Below are 14999 nucleotides of genomic sequence, written 5' to 3'. Positions count from 1 at the left end.
ATTTTCAGCATTCCTCATTTTAGATTGTGTTAAAATAATAAGTACCTCTTTTGAGTGACCAACTGTTTTTGTAAAAAAAAAAATGTTATTTGATATAAGCTGTTCCATGAATTTACTTGCCTTTTTAGATGCTGCGGAATTGTGGGGCAGTGGGCAAGCTAGATATACCTAGTGGTCAAAACAGGAACTACAACAAGCATTGATAGAGGGTCATTGGGGCAGGAATCACACTGTCCCATTCTCAGGGGAGGAGCAGCAGACAGGGCAGTTAAAGACAGGGTTGCCCAGGTCATGGATTTTACTCCAAATTAGGCTAACCTGTCATGATATTAGCTCGAACACAGCTGACTGAAGGTACTTCTATACTTCTATGCTGTTATCGTATATGGTATATAGTATATAGCCTACAGAATAAATGAGGTGTGTGTTTGTTTGAGGCTGTGTCATTATTAACGTCGTCCTGCCACACCAAAATTTAGGGTCACAAGCCGCTGATACTGAAAGTACCCAAATAATGTCAATTCATTAGCATAGTTGCTTACCTACCATCTTACTTTACAAGACAAGACCGAAAGTATCAGCCGGTTCGAACGGCTTGTTTTTCTCCACACACCTTAATGCAATAACCTAAACAGCAATATTTATTAAACATAAAATATTTAACAGCCAAATTTCTTTTTATTCCCATATAAATGATGCCTTTGCGCTCCACTTCTCCTTCTTCCACAGAGTCATTCCAGGTTGTCGTGAGGGGGAATGGCTTCCTCCATGCCAGGAATGTGGATAAAGTCCTGTGCAGCTTCAGAATTAATGACACCCTCACTAGGAGTAAGTTGGCTCATTCTGTGTATTCCTGCTGTTAAATAATGCTAATAATTCTAATCATAATATTGAGAATAAGTAACAAGATGGTAAATAAATCAATGGTGTTGATTACAAAATTAATCATTAGGATCAAAAATAGATATAGATAGATATCCTACAATAAAACGGCTTCTTTAAATGACTCTAAATGAACTTCTCCAAAATCAATATCATGCAGTTATGTACCTACTTAATATTGTAATATTGTTATACATTCTAATTATTTAGTAATATAAGGTTCAAGCTGGGCGAAGAGCAGTTTTGATAAAGTTTGGACAAAAACGTAAGTCAGTGTATTCCAGATTTATAGTTCCTTATCATTCTGTAACGCTAAATGCATTTAGTATTAATTGCTAATAATTCATCAAATTTGTTGGTATAACTAATTACAAATTACTTTATAAGTTTGTCAGACATATTATTTGGTCAAAGTTATAGGTTGCGTTTACGTTGAAATCTCAAAAATATATACAGTATATTTCACTTATAAAAAGATTCAACTTTATAAACATTAAAACCTAAAAACAGAACATTATATAAAATCCCATCGTTTTAAATTGAGGATCGATTTAAAAATAATTTGGTACCATTTCATTCATAACTAGCTATTTTTTTATGCTGTAGTGTTATTTTTTCTGATAAACTCAACTATACAACATTAGGCATCGTAATTTTTTTTTACAAAAACTCCTTTTGTACCACACATCAGCTTGTGTTTCGTATTACATTTATCCAGTCAGTTTAGCACTGTAAAAGCAATTTGCTTTCCAGGTGTGCCATAACTAAACATAGTATAGTGTTTCAAAAAGATCTTCCTAGTTTATCTACACAACTGTAGAGTCAAAGGTCAACTTGGATTGGCTACATCCCTCTCCCTGTCACCTAGTCATTCAGAAACATTGTTTGTAAAGTTTGTTCTGTTTTCGTAGCAAAAAAAATATTTTTTCTTTCTAAATATTAAACTAAAAAAAGTACGTTCTAATGTCAAAGTTTTTCTGCTGCATTAATGGCTAACCCAATAGGCCAGAAACAACCAACCTCAAAATGCAAAAGATATTAAACAAGCTTAAGTAGGTAAGTAAGGCTGATATGAAATGTCTATCAGTAGTTACCATGTGCCTGACATGTTTTGAAAAGCCAGAGTCTGAGTTGGCTTTGGCTTTGCTCCATTTGAACATGAATAGGGTCATTTAATTGTTTTTCCAGGGCATGTTTAAGGCTTTTACATGCTCCAGATGAAACCATAACAGATCAAAGTGAGGACTGAGTTATTAAAGACAAACACAAGAAGGAGATACCTTTTTTTCCTCTGATGTGAATTCAGAAAAACGAAACAAAAAGGCCGGTAGTTTGTTGACCAAGACCAGTACTGAACAGTACATGGCAACGAGTACTTCGATTTCAGTTTTGATAAGGTCAGAATTGTGTAATCACTATGTGTTCATCGCTTCTCTGGCTCTTCAGGACTGCTTCACTCTGCAATCCCACTTCTGCCTTCAAACGAGTTGGCTTGGTATCCGTTTATATCCTCCTTCTAGTTTTGCTGACAGTCATCCACTCAAGGCCATGTTAATCTTCCTATCCTGAATTCTCCTAAACTACTTAGAACTTGTCTAGCATCTTCACGAAGAGGCAGATATATGATTCTGAACCTGGGAAAACCTGAAATCCGTGATACTTTCCCACTAAACACAGTACTCGCCTCTCCCTCTTCCCCGTTTAAATAGTTAATCCCTAAATAATTCATAATTCACCTTAATAAGAATTAATGACTAAAGTGTGCTTCACAAACCTCTCACGGCCGCCACCTTGACTCCTCGATCCTACATCCTTCAGCTTGGGCTCTGGAAATCAATTTAAGCCTGCCATTTTTAAGGAAGTACCCATTCTTAAAATGGGCCCAGAGGAATCAAGGAACAAGGAAAGCCGGGAGCTTTTTCGATATACTTCATACTTGGAAGACTCGTATAAAGAATGCTCCACCTATCCCAAATAGAACAAATGATGATAAACGATACACTAATAAGAACCACAAATACAAAATGAATCATCTTAATTAAATAAACACGTGGTATACACATGCAATAGTGTTAATTAAGGGTAATTTAGTGTGTAAGCACTGTTGTGTATATGCAGGAGTCCCGTTGATTGGGTAAACACGTTTGTTCTCGTTTCCTCCTCTCGGTTGCCTTTTCTTGCGTTCACTCTCCACTTCCTTAAAGCGAACAGCGAAAAGGTAAGGAAGGGAAGCAAACGAGAAGGTGCAGAAAGAGACACGAGAAGCACACCGCTATCGGCATACACGTGTTCAGAAATAAAAGAAATGACTCGGATGGCATTAGTATAGTCACCAACAGCTCGATTGTCATCGGGTAGTGAGAAATGTTCCGTAAAACTCTATTGACCCTAATCAACATGTTCATAAAAATCTTAGTGCTCCGAAAGCAGACGCTCACATTTATGCACACTACTGACTGACATACACAGTTTAAGATCTGCGCTCACTTTGGTGCATCACAGGAAACTCAGTAAACAGACTGGGGTGAAATTTTGCACTGTCAGCCATTCCCGATCATTTATCTAGCAAGCGCGTACACATGTTTTTCCTTAGCAGTAAAATAGGACATTCCCTCCTGTGTTGTGAGTAAACAATTCAATAAAGCACAGCAACACAGTACAGGACTTTGTGCCAAATCGTTCTGGCATTGCATCAAAGTCACCCAATGACATGATCCAATCCTCTTGAAGCCAGACAACAATCTGCATATATACATGTTTTGGGACTTGACACTTAGGACCCCCCACCACCACAGTCTTTCCCTTTAGGTGATGAACTCGAGAATCTGATATCTCACACAGTTTGTCTTGGCCCTCATGATCCTTTGGTTCTCTGTATCTCTGAAAGCGAGACAGTTCCTCCTCTTCGAAAATTTTCTCTCTGGAGCTCTTTATCCGGCCTGATCATTCAGAGGGGAACAGAGGCAACGTGTCGTTTCTTCAGAGGTGTGGTATGTCAGACTCTGGCCAGAATAAACAGTCAAGTCCTGGGCTACAAAACTGACGGAATCATTTTCCATCACGGTTATTACGCTGATAGCTACACAACAACTGCAGAAGTCATTTTGGTTCACATGACTAGATAATAGTTAATATCACCAAGCCTAAAGGTTCCATATGAGCAATTTCTATTGTTAGTCTTAATCAATCCAAGCTCTAAAATCTTACTGTTCTTTTAAACGTATTTTCCAGTGGTAAAGCCATTGGTAGTGGAGGACACATACCTTCTGTGTCCTGCTCCGATACTTAGAGAAGAAGGAACGTAAGTCGTTTTCCACAAAATCAAGAAAAGAGAATGCTCAATTTAACATGCTTTGATTATCACCAAACCAAATGATTTCTCTGGAGTAACGTGTGTGTCCTTGTAGGGCGGCTTCCCTTTACGTGAGCATGAACGAAGGCCTTAGTTTCATCTCTAGCTCTGTGACCATCACCACTGTGAGCTGTGTAAGTCATTTTTTTTTTTTTTTTTTACACGAACGTGTCTTCTTCAGAGTCTGAGGGCATGCAGATGTAACCGTTCAACAAATTTCACGTTACAGCTGTCTTTGAAACTAACTTTGAACGAGCCATTCGTAAAAATGCTTGACCGTGTCCATCAGAAGAGATTTTGTTTGGAAACTACACCAGATTTCTAAACTACGACTTGAAGGAAATGAACAAACACAAATAAATGGCTCTGTGACATTTATAATGCTTGTAAACGGGCGCTTTTCGTATGTTTTTGGAGAAGCACAATGGGTTTTTCACATGCCTAAAATAAAAACTGTTTCCATTAAGCTCATAAGCTCTGCGGAGTCACTGATTTAACAACCACCTCGTTTAGCAATTAAACGCTTCTGCAATTATCTTCAGGATAATTTTGTTTCTAAGTTAATAATCTCTTTAGATGGACGTCAAACCATATTATTTCAAACCTCTCTGCTCATAACCCTTAACTTTCACTAAGGCAGATGTCCAATGTTTGTCTTTACAGTCTGATGGCACAATCCTGGCTATAGCTCTGCTGATTCTGATGCTCCTGCTGGTGTTGGCTCTTCTCTGGTGGTTCTGGCCTCTTTGCTGCACAGTGGTATGGAGCCTTGACTTTTCTGAATTGAGTTGTTTACTCCAGACATTGTTTTCTGACTCTGATTTGTTGGTGCCTGCAAGCATAGGCGCTGTCTATGAGGGGGACATTGGGTCATTGTCCGCCTCAAACCCAAAGCACCCAAAGCCGAACTAGAGAGACTAGGCGAAAACTGACCTTGAAATAAATTCATCAAAAAGAAATTCCTGTTTATAGGAACGAGGAAGAGATAGACAGGACACGAGTGTGTATACTCTAAATAAATACTGTGCGTGATTTATTTAGGGTCAGGCGAAAAAAGACAAGAGTTAATCCTTAACTGAAGAATCAAAACAACGAAAGCAGAAATTGGAAATAAGGCTCAGATGAAACACACACGCAAGCACGATGAAGAGACTTCACAAGGAATCTAACACAACGATAACTTATAAAGAGACAAATTAATCAAAAGCTAATACAACAGCTGGAAACAATCGGGTCGAAGCAAATGATGGAACTGGCGGCGGAGACAGGACCAAGAAACAAACAAACACAAGCACAAAACAAGGTGTTTGTCGCCAAGGGTACTGAGACACAAATGGGGAATAGATCACACTCCACCTCAATTTAAACACCATTCATCAGATTAGAAAATTTTTTTAAAATTATGTGTTAACATTTTCAGCTTGTTAGGTAACGCATAACTCATTTGAGAAGCTTATAATGATTGCCTCCTGATTACATCGTTGTACAGCTATATACAGCTGATGTACCTCCTGGTACGGCTATATCAGGCACATCCCAATGGACGTAGACAGCAGGGCAGACCCAGGACCTGCTGGAGAGTTTCTCTCCCAGTTGGATTGGGAATACCTTGGAATCCCCCGGGAGGAACTGGCAGAAGGAAAATGAATGAATGAATAAATGAATGAATTGGGAGGGGGGCGGCATGCTTCTCTTCTTTCTATATCTGTCCATGTTTATCAGAGCAAGTATTCGTACTCGCTCAGCAGCAGCAGCAGCAGTGTAGCAGATCTAGTTCGCCAGACCAAACCTACTCACACTCCATCCCCATCTATAAAAGCTCACAGCTTAATGTCTGTGAGAAGTCTTTGCAGTAATTGCTCCAAATGGACGAATTAAAATGTATGAAGTAACATACGTCTAGGTTAGGTCCAGCATGCTAGGTAAGTGCTCCGCTGAGTGGTGGGAAGACATACACTAGCATTAAAAGATGAGCAGTTAGTCATGGGCTTTGAATGATGTCTGGTGTCAAAGCTTAACTGATTTAATCCAGGTTTGTTTTGGTCTTGCCATGGCACAAGGTCTGACTTCTGCTAACCTGAATTCCCATGAGTCTCAGCAAGTGAAAAGCTTTTATCATTAAACGGGTTGTTAAGATGTCACTGAGTCTATTAGACCCATACAAGGACTAGTGTGTGTCTATTCCTGGTGTTTTATGGAGTCCTTTTCACCTTTGACTAGTCAAGGTGATCGAGGTCAAAGTCGAAGCAAATGTCGAAAACCAAGTTCATAGCTTGAAAATTCTCAGACTTTGCTCAGAAATTGCACAGCTAAATAAGATCCTAAACTTGGCACTGAAAGGTTCAAAGTATGAAAATAATTGTACATATATATATTTTAATGCCAAGGAAGTTTCCAGAGCATGTCTCGGGTACATCTAGATGGTGTGCTTTTCTTCTACTTGTCTTCAGATCCCATTCTGAATCTTCTCCTGATATTTATTCGTCCAATAGCTTAAACGGGAGGTCACACAAGTTTGGAATGCATGTTTGGAAAGATAAGCTGTGCTGAGAAAATGCTCAGTCCCGTGGTAGAACTTGGAAATTAGCTAAGAGCTTTTAGAGCAAAGTTCACACAAGGCCATAGAAGCAAAAAGCCACATGTCGAATTCCCAAAGCTGTTTCCAAACCAGCAAAACACATTCCATGTTACACGCTGATCAGTGTCTCCAGTTCACATATACAGGAGCTCATCTATACTTACTTAAACCTATTTGTATGTGTGTTTTTTTTTTGTTTGTTTGTTTTTTCTTAAGTGTTTTTCTGCCACTAGAATCATTTCCATTTGTTTAAAGGGAAGGTGATTGCCTAGCACTGTTTCGGAAAGTTGTGTTTTAGCTTTTGGAAGGATTGGAAGGAAAATATTTCTTAGTCCGTTTTCACATTCATGGATATTTATTTCATTGGCAAGCACCGGCTGGCTCAGATGCCCTGCAGAACCTTAACGCTAGCTAACTGTGCAGCTCAGGAGACATCACAATATGTATAAGAAAGCCTTTGAAGCCTACAACTTGCAAAAACACACACGCTGGTACGCTTAAAATAGTCTGAAAGAAAGAGTCCTGCATGTCCACAGTAAACCCAGCGTTTGTAAAGTAAATATTTCAATTAGTCTAAATAGCTCGCTTTCAAAGGCCAGTGGGAGAAAAACAACAACACAGAGCAGACGGGCTTTTATCAGCATAACATGTTTTCGAAAATACGTCTGATTCTCTGAACCATTGCTCAAGTGTGATTCTCTGAAGTCCTCCAAAACAAGAGCAGATTGGATCGACCCACACAGGTATCATGTGATTTACTCACAACAGAGCTCGCGTGAGGAAGAGTTTAATCCCAGCCTCCGCTCATCTCTCACAACCCCCCCCCCCTCCCCCCGTCTCCGTCTCCGTCTCCAGGTTCTCTGATCTGGCCTGCACATTTTTGGGTTACTCCAACTTGCTTGTAAATATCCTGAAGAAAAAAAAAAAAAATTCTTTGACCATGTGTTTTGTGTAGTCCGGTTTTCTGGCACATACTGAACACATTACATTTTACATGTTGGTGCAAAAGATATTAAAAAAAATAATAAAAAAAAACGTCTTTTGCCTTCAGGGAACATGTGGTCTGACACAGCAGTGCAAGAGCATTCACGTGAGGTTGTTAATCGATGTCACCTTTCACCCCTTCCATTTCTTTTCTCTCCTCGTCACCTTCTCTGTCTCTCCAGATCATCCACGAACCCCCACCACCTCCAAAAGAGGACAGTTCGGTAAGTCTCTTCTACCACTGTGCGTTTTTAGAGATCAGTGATTTTGAATTCTTGATTCTGATCGGTCAGAAGGTGTGGATTAATCTTCCATAACAGCAGCATGGAGTGTTGTTTAATCTTTTATCTCGTGCTAATTCATTTCATTATTCACAACTGACTCACAGCGACTCGTATAGCAGACACTTCAGGGTGTGCTGGTATAGGGAAATAATCGACTTGGGTAACGATGGTAACAGCAACTTCACGATGTGTCACACCACCACATCATGAATGATTTTCCTGAAACACTACATCACATTATGTTTTATTCCCAATCTATCACACGAGTCTCTCTGAGCAAATAATAAGGTGATGCTTACTTAAGCCCACATATCTAGAGGATACAAATATTTTTCCACATAACCAGATCGTCTGAGAGGGCTACATGTGATGAAGCTTAACGTGGAGATTGGTGTTTAGTTTTAACGCAATACTTCACTTGAGATCCATGGCTGGTTTTAATCCCATTACTGCAAGAATAATGAAGGATGACATTTAGAAAAACACTGATTTCTTCTGAAACCCCGTGCATTTCAAACACTGGGAAAATATTTGCGTATTCTTCCTCAACTAAGGCAGTCCTATTAAAGTGATGTTATGCAGTAAGGTATGTTCAAACTGGTAGATATTTAGAAATCTTGCCTTTAACATATTATTTGGACCAGCATCAAGTTTATGCGGATCTACCACAGCCAGCCATGCTTACAGGAAGCATGAAATGTCTTTTCTCGTCACTTACGACAGACGCGGAAAACCTCTTGCTTAATGCGCACATCACGACGCAGTGCAAATTAGTCACGGGGGTTTTTAATAATCGATCCCTGGATGCACCAAACCGAGACCGGATGTATTCCGATGTTGGTATCAAATGGTGAATTGGTATGGATTTTATTGACTGATGTACAGCATTTTACGCTGTAAACATGCGATGTTGACAAATGGTCATAAAGCCCCATCGTGCATTTCTCAATTTGCATGACACCGTTGCATAGAGTCAGGTAAACACGAATCAGCTGACACTCTGGGATCACAGCTGTGATGTCAAAAATGGATAAATGAGACCAGTAAGGCGTACAGTAATCATCTTCCTCACTGCACAGCGAAGCATCATAACAAACAAGCGATTTGTGTCTCTTGAAAAAGGTTTTAATTAAGAACTCCAGCGTAGAAGCATGTTGTTTGGCGTTTCGTTGAACAAACAGGACCTCCTTTCTGCTCAGATGAAACAAATCAGAGATTTTCTTTTGATGAGACTCTTGGGATGGAGATGGACACAAGATGAGGTTATTACAGAGAAACACGCTAAATGATCATCACCGCTGCAAGTTTATTATTTTATGGCGCTTTCCGTCAGATCTTTAGACTGTATATATAAGTGTGGGTTGGGACTTGTTTTTAAAATACATTTTTTAAAAATTAGTCATTTCTAATGCTGGATGGATGCAAGGTATTTAGTATATTAAAGGCATTTTATTAAGAGATGACTATCTTTGGCTGATATAAACTCAACACTTTATTGAACATTTAAACATTATACCATAGTGCTGCTGAAGACTCGATTCTGGTCAGATTCTGGTATTGATTCATTTTCCTGCCCCGTCCAGGTATTTCATATATTTTCTGCTCCTAGCCAGTTCAGGTATTTCATGTGTTCCAGCTCAAGCACATCTGGTGCATCTAATGAAGCCCTTGATTATTTGCATCAGGTGTGCTTGAGACAACACCTGTTTTGCATTTTTGTGCTGTTGTCAGGGAATCTATTCAGGGGGGTTGGAATTGGAGAAATCGTTATAAGTTGCATTTTCAGTTGAATTTGGGGAAACCGCTTGAAGCGCTCGTCGTGTTGAACGATTTCAATTGCTTCGGTTTGATTTGTTCATTACAAACAGCTGGAAGTCTGTACATTTTGACACTAAACCTGATTTGCACTGGGGCGTGAATAATTTTGATTACGACTGTACACCTTGGCGGGTTGCTTTAACTTACCGTCTGACTTTATTAGCTCTGTTTGCTGTGATGGATGAGTTCCAGCTGGCTTTGTGACAGATCGGTAAAATAAGATCTATATTAAAAGTTGTTGCAAGGTCTGAGTTAGTTTTAAGACCGGAGATTGCGCAAAGTCTGATCTAAACCATTACGATAGAAGGGGAATGCAAGAAATGGCAAAGCGTTTAGCTTCTAGAAACGATAGAAAGAATAGCTCATTCAAAGGGTTTAATATTATCATAATGATTGCTGATGATAATTATCCAAAAGGCTCTTATCTGAATGAGTTGTGAATAATTGTTGGTTAGGTAAGCATTCCATTAAGGAAGAATTAATGACGTGAAGATCGGAGGGCAGGTGGAGCCCACTGAGGGAGAAAAGGGTTAAAGTGAGAAGAGGTTGAAATTTCATATGAGGCACAAGTGGTGGAATGAAGCCTGTTAAACTCTGGAAAAAATGAAGTCATGACTTGGGCGAGTCACCTCGAGTTGCGTTTACTGCATCAGGGAGGGAGCGGAGCGGGCCGTGTGGCTCGGCCTCGGAATAAAGGGCTAACAAATGAAAATGTCAAAGAGAAAGTCACACCTCATTTCTGGAAGCATGCTGGGGCCATTTGGATAACATGAACCGAGCGCCATAAAATCCCACGCTGGCAGAAAAGTGACTCCATTGTCTTAGAATTGCACAAACAAAAAGTCTTGTATTGTTGACGAATAATCATGTTCTTGAAGGATGAAGAGGATGACGGTGCACCGAAGAAGAAGTGGCCAACAGTAGATGCTTCCTACTATGGAGGGCGTGGAGTCGGGGGGATTAAAAGGATGGAGGTGAGAACACATGATAATCCATCCATTTTCTATACCGCTTATCCTACAGGGTCGTGGAGAACCTGGAGCCTATCTCAGGGAGAATGGGGCACAAGAAGGGGTACATCCTGGACAGGGTGCCAATCCATCGCAGGGCACACTCACATACACACTCACACACCCATTCATACACTACGGACACTCTGGACATGACAATCAGCCTACCGTGCATGGCTTTGGACTGGAGGAGGAAAGCGGAGTACCCGGAGGAAACCCCCGCAGCACGGGGAGAACATGCGAACTCCGCACACGCAGGGCGGCGGCGGGAATCGAATCCCCAACACTGGAGGTCTGAGGCGAACGTGCTAACCACTAAGCCACCGTGCATCCAATAAAGCAAAGAAATATACACACGCACGACAGAATGTTAAATCAGAGTGTACATACTTTTGAGTCTGATGGAAACAAAACTGACCTCAGGTGCTACCCCAAACCAGATACTACAGTTTACAGAAAGATCCTAAAATATAACATTCTACTATGCAGACATAAAACTTCTTTTTTACAGTGCTAACTTCAAAAAGTACAATATGTCTGAAATATCCAGCTGCTTATATCCAGATGTGTGATCAAACTGCAGCCCAAGAAAATATTATTACATGCGAAGACCACACAAAATTTACCGCAATGGCAAATGACCAAGCATATACTGTGCAATGTTGTTACACCATACAAGTCACAAGCAAATATTCGTTTTGCCCAATCATCCAGCAGCTTTGATCCAGTGTTGAACTGATGAGTAAAAGTGTTTACACATAAACACAACAGGTCAGAAGAAAATACTGTAAGTAGGATGTCGTTTATCCTTGTCTTCCAGGTACGCTGGGGTGAGAAGGGATCAACTGAAGAGGGCGCTAAACTTGAAAAGGCAAAGAACGCCAGGGTGAAGATGCCAGAACAAGAGTTTGAAGCTCCACAGTCCCGGGTCCTGAACAACGGAATGCATAAACTGCAGAGCCCTCGCAAATGGTATTCTCCAATCAAGGTGAGCACATTCTGGTCAGTTTACTTGGATACAACCAGATGGTGCAGCAGGCAGCATTGCTGTCTCACAGCTCCAGGGTTTGATCCTGAGATTAGGTTCCTGTCTGTGTGAAGAATTGCATGTTCTCCCTGTGTCCTCAAGGTTCTCTGGTTTCCTCCCACCTCCCAAAACATGCCGGTACAGAAGTAGTGTGTAAATGTATATACATGGTGCCTTGACCTTGACAAAAGGACCAGTGACCTTGAACAAGAGGTTGCGTTTCCTGAAGATGAATGAATGCTACAACTACTTCCAATAAGTTGGGTGAGATAGTCAGTTGTCCACATTCTTTGGCCATATAGCACACAGGGGTATTTTTTTCTTCGCATAGCCCAGCATGTCAGGAAGCTGGGGTCAGCCATGATACAGAACCCCTGGAGCAGAGAGGGTTAAGGGCCTCGCTCAAGGGCCCAACAGTGGCAGCTTGGGAGTGCTGGGGCTTGAATTCCCGACCTTCTGATCAGTAACCCAGAGCCTTAACCGCCAAGCCGTCAGTGCCCCTAGTACCCCCACCGCCCCATTTGTTGGTGTGTGTTGTCCGTCAATGCACCGTTCCCATTAAAATAAATGTAGCAAGTGAATTTTTATGGATACTATAAAGCTTTTGTGAACACATCCTTATACACTAAGCCTGGAATTCCCTTGAATCTGTGTGTGGTAGGTTTTGGATCCTGCTTTGTGGTTTCTCGGCAATGTTTTATTTCAGCGCTTGGCCCGGCAGCCTCTGTTTGTGAAATACGTGAACAAATCCTACACAACAGTACTGACAGGATATGGTGTGTAAATATTTGGAAATAGATGGGTGATCTAGTCAAGTACAGTAGTTTGCACAATTTCGGCTTCTTCTGTTTACACTCGCAAAAGAAAAGACACACAAACCTCACATGTGAGCAATTACACGATTCACGTGTGAAATTGACGCGTGGTGTTTAGGCACTTTCAGTGAATTTTCACATTCAGTGCGTGTCTCTTTTATTTGTCATGTGCGGCCTTTTGCACGATTCATCTCGTTTCACAGAGTATTTATTGTCATATGCGATTCATTTATTTCTCAAGATTCATTTATTTTTCCTCATGATTCATATATTTTCACACATCGTTTTATTTCTCGCATATTATTCACATTATGTCACACGTCTGCTAGGGCTCATGCGTAATCGCAGGGACATCATTTGTTGAAATGCACTTTCACATGTCTTTCACATGCAATCCTATATAACTCATGTAATATGGGATTTTTTTTCAAATGGGCAGACGCCTACAAGAAATCATATAACAGCATGGATCTCAGATGACAGAAAAATGTCCCAGATAACTGAACACTTAATCATAGCTGCACCGAAACCTTTCACCTTAATGACGCATGACCTAAGTTGCACATGTAGGGAAGGGAATTGGTTCTAGATGTGGAGCTTGTTCCATATGCATGCTGCCAGCTGGTGGGGGTCAGTAATGGGGAGCAGGCCCACTGAGTTGTAACTTCCAAGAGAGCAAGGCGGCAGAGCCAGAGCCCTGGGGCTCTGCGTAACAACGCAGAAGTATTAAAAAGGCTCATTATTCTGCTGCTGTCTTTCGGTACTATATTACACTTCTTCTAAATATTGATGCCTTTGGAAGGTTTGAGTATTTGCCATCATGCCCAGGGAAATTGTAACGGATTACCAAGGAAAGACAATAGATGGCAATAGATTTATTTCAAATTAGTTTGGTTAGTTCGGTTTCTCTCTATTATGGGTTAGCACTGGAACAGCGTAAGCTGATACGATGACATATGGATGCCAAAATCCAATTTCTAAAAAGCCTACACACTCCAGCAGGTTTTTGTGACGTAAACATGAAAGAAATGCAAATCAATTCAGTACATTTCCACCTTTAATGGAAAAGTTATAACCTGGAAAATGCCATTGAAAAACCAAACTGACACATTTCAGAGAAAAAAAAGCCTAGTTTTTTTTTTTTTTTTTTTAACTAATACTTCGTTGAAGCACTCAGTCTGTTCAGGGAAGAGTCGATCAGCTTGGCGCAGCTTGACTTGGGAATATTTCCCCACTCTTCTTTGCAAAAACATTCCAGATCTGTCAAATTGCGAGGGCTATCTCCTGTGCGCAGCCGTCTTCCGGTCCCCTCACAGATTTTCTATAGGACTCAGGTCGGGGCTCTGGTTGGGCCATTCCAAAACATTATTTTTATTTTATTTTATTTATTTTTAGCTGCTGAAGCCAAAATTTTATTGATTCAGATGTGTGCTTTAGTCCTCTTCATCTTCAGCTTCCTAGCAGATGCCAGAAGTTTGAGCCAAAATTGACTAGTACTTGGGGCTATTCATGATTCCCTCCACCTTCACAAAAGCCACAGTTCCAGCTGGAGAAAAGCAGCCCCAACGTGTGATGCTGCCACCACCATGCTTCACCCTGGATATGGTGTTCTTTCACTGATATGCTGTGTTGTTTTCGCTCCAAACATTTCTTTTACTATTATGGCCAAAAACGTTCAATCTTGGTCTCATCAGACCATAAAACATGCTTTTGGGAGACTGGAGTTATGCTTTTACAAAGTTTAGCCGAGCTTGGATGGGTTTTTTTTTTTCCCCTCAGTAAAGGCTTGCATCTTGCCATCCTGGTCCATAGCGCAGACAGATTACAGGAGATAGTTGTTACATGTAGGGAGCAACCAGTACTTGCCAGAAAGAGGTACAGCTCCTTAAATGATGCTGTTGGCCACTTGACAGTCTCCCGGACCAGATTTCTCTTTGTTTTCTCATCAATTTTGAAGGGACGTCCTGTTCTTGATCGCATCACTGTTGTGCCGTATTTTCTCCACTTGTTGATGACTGTCTTCACTCTGTTCCAGGTATATCTGTTGCCTTGGAAAGAGTTTTTGAACAATAAGATCTCGTTGATGCTTTGTAAGCTATTTGTGGCCCATGGCCCCTGCAGTAGGATGCAACCAAGAAGATGTCAGAAAAATCCTACAAGAACAGCTGAGATTTATTTGGAGTTAGTCAGAGTTGAAAACAGGTGTGTTTGGAGTTGAAAACAGGTGTGTACTAACTACTATTTAACAT

The 14999-nt window shown here is 40.7% G+C and overlaps 1 protein-coding gene across 4 annotated transcripts in view; it reads left to right on the top strand.

Annotated features, from left to right (window-relative positions):
* antxr1a (ANTXR cell adhesion molecule 1a) overlaps positions 1-14999 on the top strand; it is a 39292-nt gene that overhangs the window by 14017 nt on the left and 10276 nt on the right. For 2 of the 4 annotated variants that reach the window (XM_053680096.1, XM_053680097.1), the window contains exons 10-17: positions 730-828; positions 4114-4183; positions 4290-4368; positions 4898-4993; positions 7864-7902; positions 7979-8020; positions 10777-10872; positions 11729-11896. In XM_053680096.1, coding sequence (XP_053536071.1) covers positions 730-828; positions 4114-4183; positions 4290-4368; positions 4898-4993; positions 7864-7902; positions 7979-8020; positions 10777-10872; positions 11729-11896 — 689 coding nt within the window. The remainder of the gene's footprint in view (positions 1-729; positions 829-4113; positions 4184-4289; positions 4369-4897; positions 4994-7863; positions 7903-7978; positions 8021-10776; positions 10873-11728; positions 11897-14999) is intronic. The other 2 variants (XM_017467577.3, XM_017467576.3) reach the window with 1 other exon arrangement.

This window comes from Ictalurus punctatus, chromosome 5, assembly GCF_001660625.3.
Source record: "Ictalurus punctatus breed USDA103 chromosome 5, Coco_2.0, whole genome shotgun sequence".
Classification (NCBI taxonomy): domain Eukaryota; kingdom Metazoa; phylum Chordata; class Actinopteri; order Siluriformes; family Ictaluridae; genus Ictalurus; species Ictalurus punctatus.
Note: the sequence above shows the minus strand (reverse complement) of the source record. Positions and strands in the feature narration are given on the sequence as shown.